The following is a 6628-nucleotide window of genomic DNA, read 5'->3' on the forward strand; positions in this document are numbered from 1 at the left end:
GGATGACCTGAATCCAGCAACTGTCCTCATGCCACTCCACGCCTCTATCATGCTGTTCTGCTGGAGTTTCCGCTCCAGCTTTCTCCTGTAATTGTCCTTAGTCTTCCTGATCTTTCCCTTCAATAACACCTGAACCATTCACACCTCCTCTGATCACATAAGACCTTGTATGTGAGGAGAGGTATTTTAAATTTAATTCTGGATGTAACAGGGAACCAATGAAGATAAGCCAATATAGGAGGAATATGCTCTAATATTCCCTGTCAGTATTCTCTTAATGTGTAAAAACTTTATAAAGTTATAGAGTAAATCTGTAAAAAGGAATATAGACATAGTTGATTAAGGTTGTTATCATTTAAGACTGTTCAACCAACATGTATCTGTATCAGAATTAAAACCTTGTGTTAATCAAAGAGGAAATTATGTGGTTACAGTCGCTCCAAAACTCTAAGAACAGTAATTAACTATCCATCCATCCATCCATTCGCTTCCGCTTAATTAATTAACTAAACAAAGTGAAATAATACAGCATATTACAAAGTTACAAAATATAACAAAATGCCTCTCATAAATACAAACAGCTCTGATGATAAATATCCCAGCTAAAACTGACGTGCCTCTCTAATTGTATTGACATTTTAATTTTCTCCATAGAGGATTTGCTATTAAAGGTGTGCAATTACTACAATGTGTACGTGTATTCAATATGTTTTTAATTCCAACTTTCCCTTTATAGTCTCAGTTGGACCAGTCTCCTGGTTAATGGTAGATAAAGTCATTTTGGATAACTGCATTGATAGTTTCCTTGTTGTTGAATATGTACCACTACAATACACTCATTTTATGTGAATCCACACAAACTTAAAAGCTTTGTTTCTTTCGTGTATTTCATTACTATGTTATAAAGTTTGCAAACTGTGGTCTAAAGTCTGAAACTTTTGGCTGAAGAAAAAGCACGTCACTGTTTGACCGCGCAACCCACATTAAAACAAACAGAAACCCCAAATAAGCTTTCAGGACAGAACTGGTAGCGGCCACCACTGCGATTCAGACGTAAGGTATGGTATTGTCTGTTTTAACTGTCACTACTATTTATTATTATTATTGTTGTTATTATTATTATTATTATTTATGGTTGTTTTTTTGTTTGTTTTTACCACCCATGGTATCTTTGGATCAAGGAAGACTGATAGTAGCATACGTGACCTACGAGAATTCCCAGACATTTTCCGTACCTAATTGCCATTTAGTTCAACATATATGTTGAACGCGCCATCGTGTCATCAGTGACAGATCTTCTTGAATGGAAAACCTTTGTTAGTACCAGCCGTCATGACCAAGTAATATCTCTAATTATCTTTCTTGTGTTTGCCTTTGTTTTGTACCAGAAAGGGCTCTTGGTTTTAGTTAAACCTGTCAGATCCTGTCATGGCTATTACTGCAGTCCTTCTGCTGAGCAGTCTTGGCTTTTTGGCAATTACTGCTCAAGGTGAGTGGATTAGCTTGAGAAACACAGCATGGTGTTTCGTCTTAAAATTATGTTCTCTTTTTTGTCTGTATCTTTTTTCTTTCTCTCTTTCTTTTTCCATGTACAGCTCAAAACTGTTCCAGACCTCCTAAAGGAGAAAATATGGATTTAAAGGGCAATGACATTCTTCTAACTAGTTTTCCAGATGGGACCACAGTTACTTTTGCCTGTAATACTGGATATGAGTCTGCAGGAGGGTCCCCACGTATTACTTGTACTGCTGGAAGTTGGAGCTCTCTGGGGTTGAAATGCCAACGTGAATATTAAAACTTGATTTGATATTCAAATTCCTTATTGCAGCTGCATTTCACAGCCAGTTTAAGCACATAAACATGTTACATAAATAGTAGACTATATTTGTTGAGATTACACATAATGTTATAAAAACAAGTTCCAATATAACCTTCTTTTTCTTGTTTCAGGGAAGAACTGTGGCCCTGTGGGGGAAGTTGAAAATGGACACATTGAATATCGTCCTGGGACTGAATTTGGTGATACAGCAGTGCTCATTTGTGACATTGGGTTAGTAATACAATGTTAGCTCTAATAAACAGTGTTTAGATAATTAGTTTTTAGATTGAATTTAGTAGTAGCATATTAAATCACTAAAATGTTGCAATTGAATGTCTTAAAAAAAACAAAAAAAATGCTGTTGTGTGTCATGTGAAATAAAATTTCTAAACTAACCTTTTTCCCCTCGAATCAGTCATATGCCAGTTGGTGGAGGAAAGCTCACTTGTGGAACCCAAGGGTGGATGGGCAGGTTGCCTGTATGTGAAGGTTGGTTGTCTTGTCGTAATACAAGTCACACCCCTGCTTAAAAGCTCACTGCTTGTTTTCATTCTGATAGATTTGTATTTTTATTTTCCAGTGACACAATGTGAATCACCCCCTGTAGTACAGGATGGCTCTTTCAGTCCAAATAGAGAAGTCTATGACTATAAAGACACTATAGTGTACACCTGTAAAAGCGGCTATACACGTAATGGATCAAGACAGTTGCATTGTTCGGATGATGGAACATTCAAGCCTGAGCCTCCAAAATGTATCAGTAAGTGTCTTGAGTTATTTTCAATAACTTATTTTGTTTTTTCTTGTGTAGTATAAATTAGGCCAATACATACTGTGGAAAAGGTCATTTTTGACAACTGCACCAATGTCTACTTTCTTTCCCTGCAGAGGTTGAATGTGGAGATCCAGAGATTTCATTTGGACAGTTGAGTAGCGGTGCTCGACCTCCATATGGATACTCGTCTACAGTCACATTACAGTGTAACGCTGGATACACAATGATTGGATCCGCTACTGTGATGTGTGGGCTAAATAGTCAGTGGTGGCCTGGACTTCCTCAGTGTATTCGTAAGTTAAATTAAAATATCTATTTGCATGTACTGAGTTCAATCGGATCATCTCTTTGCTCTAAGTGCAACTTCAACCCCAATTCTGAGCCTAAGCCCTCCTGCTGCATATTTATGAAAAGTGCAAAAAAGGCAGGTAAATGAAGATTAAGGGGTCCTGGCCAGTGATTTTCAGCAAAAAGTGGAGAGTATTGGTGAATGGCACTTTACCTCTACTATGAGCATGAATATATGGATCGTGGCAGCTAATATTTGATTTCTTACATCATTATATTTCAGTAATGTAAAGACACTTATTGAATTACAGCATTAAATTAAAGAACTGACAACAGAAGATTTTTACCATATTTACATAGATCATTACTCAGCGTTTTTTGAGTGCATGTCCAGTGCTAGCTTTGAATTAAAAACTGTTTTTCTCACTGTAGGGACGACACCAGGAACCATTCTTTTTATTTATAAGCAAACATCAGGTTTGGCTTAAACATTGTTTTCAAAGCAGAAATTATGTGGTCAAAGTTGCTCCAAGACTCTAAGTACAGTAACTAACTAAACTAAGTGAAATAATACAGCATATTACAAGGTTATAAAATATAACAAAATTGCTCTAATAAATACAAATAGCTCTAATTATAATTATCTCAGTATATTACACAAAATTAAATATATATAGCTAAAACTGACGTGCCTCTCTAGGCATATCTAATCATATCATTTAATTTTCTCTGTAGATGATTTGGTATTAAAGGTGTGCAATTACTACAATGTGTATGTGAATTTAATATGTATTTTTAAATTCCAACTTTGCCTTTATAGCCTCAATTGGACCAGTCTCCTGGTTAATGATAGATAAGGTCATTTTGGATAACTGTATTGATATACAGTTTCCTTTTTGTTTCCCACAAGTTGAATATGAAGAGTCCAAATGATGAATAGAATGAGGATTTTTAACCTCTGAAGATATAGTTGTCGTCAGCAATGTTAAAGTGTGAACCTGGATACATAATCAATGCAAACCTTACCGTGACATAAAAACGTTACTGGTCACCTGGACTTCCTTAATGTATACGCATGTTATGAATTAAAATTGCTTAAGTATATGTAGCTTCACTTCTCCATTGTTGTTAAAATTTGTATTAAATACCTCAGGAGGTTGCTAGCATAATATAGAGATAATTTTGGACAATTCTAGTAATTTCCATTCTGTGAATGTGAAAATCCTGTGATTCGATATGACTGAATAATGGTCTCCTCCTGTCTGTGGTCTTATTTCAGGGAAGATCTGGATAAGTTAAGAAAGGCCCGTGTACCCAGATATACAATATGATATAAAAGGTTTGGCTACGTGGAGTGTCACAAAAGTCATCATATTTTGTTTTAATTTGATTTCACATTGCTGCATGTGAATGATCATATAATGTTCACTTTTATGTTTAGAAAATACAATTTGATAAACAGTTTCCACAAGTTTTTGAACATTTCTTTTTGCTTATAATCACCTGGTTTCATGTTAATATGAAATCACTCTTTTTTAAGTCTCAGTTTTAAACTTCAGTATAAATCCATTAAATAAATTTGAATCTCTGCGTGCTTGCCAAGTAATTGTGAACAGGGGTCATGTGGAGGTCATACAAAAATGACCTGACATGTGAAAGACACATTTAAAGTATTAAGTTAATTTGTAAGTTTAAATGTCCATTTACACTTATGATTAAAGTTTGTATTTAAATACATTTGATTCCAGACAGTTTATTACAAGTTGCACTTTCTCTTCTGTAGGTTGTTGTAAATGTAAAAACAAATTTAAATAAATAAATAAAATAATCCTCTGAAGTTTTTGTATTTTTTTTTCAAATGTGGTTGATGTCATTTAAAGGAATGTTTGGAAAAACATTTGGAAAAAGCAGGAATTGTGAATGGTGAATAAACAGACCAAAGTACAGCAGGAAGTTTATTTCCTCACATTGATTCAGTCCGCCCTGTTTTGTAATGCGTCACCCTGTTTGAATGTATTGGGCACTGTAATTTACAACACAAAATGTTTTCACAAGTATGTCACAAGTAGTATGCATGGCTTACAAAAGAGGGCCAAAGCTTTTCAAGGACAGTAAAGAACAGCCTACACTTTCATATTGTCTTAAAGGTGTATGTGTCTTTTTATATACAGGTCTCGTGCTGTGTCCTATTAATACTGCTTTAAGAAGGGAAAACTGCATATTTATGTGAAGTATGGAACAACAGAGTAATAAGGAAGTGTTGGGTTTATGGTGGGTGGGGCTCATAAACTTGTGCGTATTATGTTCAGAAAAGACAGAACAAAAAACAAAAAAACGGTTATAGCATACAGACTAATTTCAGAAATACAGCGGTTTCAACTAATTTAGTTTTTCTTCCTGGTGCTACATTTACTAAGTAAAATGGATGGAAGTACAACAACCCTCATTTGGCTTATTGGTAGCACTACAAGTACTACACTCGTTTTATGTGAATCCACACAAACTTAAGAGCTTTGTTTCTTTCGTTTATTTCATTATTATGTTATAAAGTACGCGAGCTGTAATCTAGGCTAAGACTTATGAAGAACAAGCACGTCACTGTTTGACCGCGCCTACTTCCGAGAAGGAGACGCAGCCCACATTAAAACAAGGAGAAACCCGAAATAACCTTTCAGAGCAGGACTGTTAGCGGTCATCATTGTTGGCGTTCAGACGTAAGGTATGGTGTCGTTTGTTTTAACCGTCCGTAACAACCGGAAAAACAAAAACAAAGCGTCGACCCCATAACAGTGCTATATTATTGTATTTATCCGTCGTTGCTGCTAAGTTAGCTAACAATTAGCTAGCTAACGCAGCCGAAGGCGATTTAACAGTTTATGGATTTTGACCAAATTGCAGACATTCAAATGGAATCAACATTTTTTTAATCTTTCAGTGACATCTTCTTAACCCCCTGTAAGCTAAATTACGCGATTATTAATGTGCTGTGTTACCACTCACGGTATCTTTGGCTCCAGGAAGACCGAGAGTAGCATACGTGACCTGCGAGAATTCACGGCCATTTTTTTCCCCGTACCTGCCTGTCATTTAGTTTAACAAATGTTGATCGGCCCGCCGAAGCTATCGTGGCCTTCAAGTTGTATAATATGGAAAGACTTTAGGTTTGTTTTCTGCCGCGACAAAGGGAGAGGGGAGGCAGTATTTTCAAATATTTCATTTTTAAAACCTAAACTTGGTTACTGTTAAGGTTTTGGTTTAGCGAAATATATAAACATTACCGAAGACCGAATGTTTGCACCTGCTACCTTCCGCTAGTTAATGTGTTAGCAGTGACAGACCTGATTCAATGGAGAGCCTTGTTAGTACCAGCTATCATGACCAAGTAATATCTCTGATTGTCTTTCTTGTGTTTGCCTTTGTTTTGTACCAGAAAGGGCTCTTGGTTTTAGTTAACCTGTCAGATCTGTCATGGGTATTCTTCTGCTGAGCAGTCTTGTCTTGTTGGCAATTACTGCTCAAGGTGAGTGCAGTCCGGATTAGCTTGAGACACGGTAAACACAGCATGGTGTTTTTCTTGGGTTACCCTGTTCTTAAAATTATGTTCTCTCTTTTTTGTCTGTATGTTTTTTGTTTTTTTCTTTTCCCATGTACAGCTCAAAACTGTCCCAAACCTCCTAAAGGAGAAAATATGGATTTAAAGGGCAATGACATTCTTCTAACTAGTTTTCCAGATGGGACCACAGTTA

At 36.0% G+C, this 6628-nt stretch overlaps 1 protein-coding gene across 4 annotated transcripts in view; it reads left to right on the forward strand.

Moving 5' to 3' along the window:
- Positions 1 to 977: 977 nt before the first annotated feature.
- The window catches only part of rca2.1 (regulator of complement activation group 2 gene 1), a 22845-nt gene continuing 17194 nt past the window's right edge, over positions 978 to 6628 (forward strand). For all 4 annotated transcript variants that reach the window (XM_042219339.1, XM_042219340.1, XM_042219342.1 and 1 more), the window contains exons 1-7: positions 978 to 1058; positions 1389 to 1489; positions 1596 to 1784; positions 1951 to 2050; positions 2235 to 2308; positions 2400 to 2579; positions 2708 to 2887. In XM_042219339.1, the coding sequence (XP_042075273.1) occupies positions 1429 to 1489; positions 1596 to 1784; positions 1951 to 2050; positions 2235 to 2308; positions 2400 to 2579; positions 2708 to 2887 (784 nt within the window). In that variant the 5' untranslated portion in view covers positions 978 to 1058; positions 1389 to 1428. The remainder of the gene's footprint in view (positions 1059 to 1388; positions 1490 to 1595; positions 1785 to 1950; positions 2051 to 2234; positions 2309 to 2399; positions 2580 to 2707; positions 2888 to 6628) is intronic.

The sequence above is a fragment of the Haplochromis burtoni genome, unplaced genomic scaffold (assembly GCF_018398535.1).
Source record: "Haplochromis burtoni strain Fernald_Lab_line unplaced genomic scaffold, NCSU_Asbu1 Contig_31, whole genome shotgun sequence".
In the NCBI taxonomy this organism is placed as follows: Eukaryota; Metazoa; Chordata; class Actinopteri; order Cichliformes; family Cichlidae; genus Haplochromis; species Haplochromis burtoni.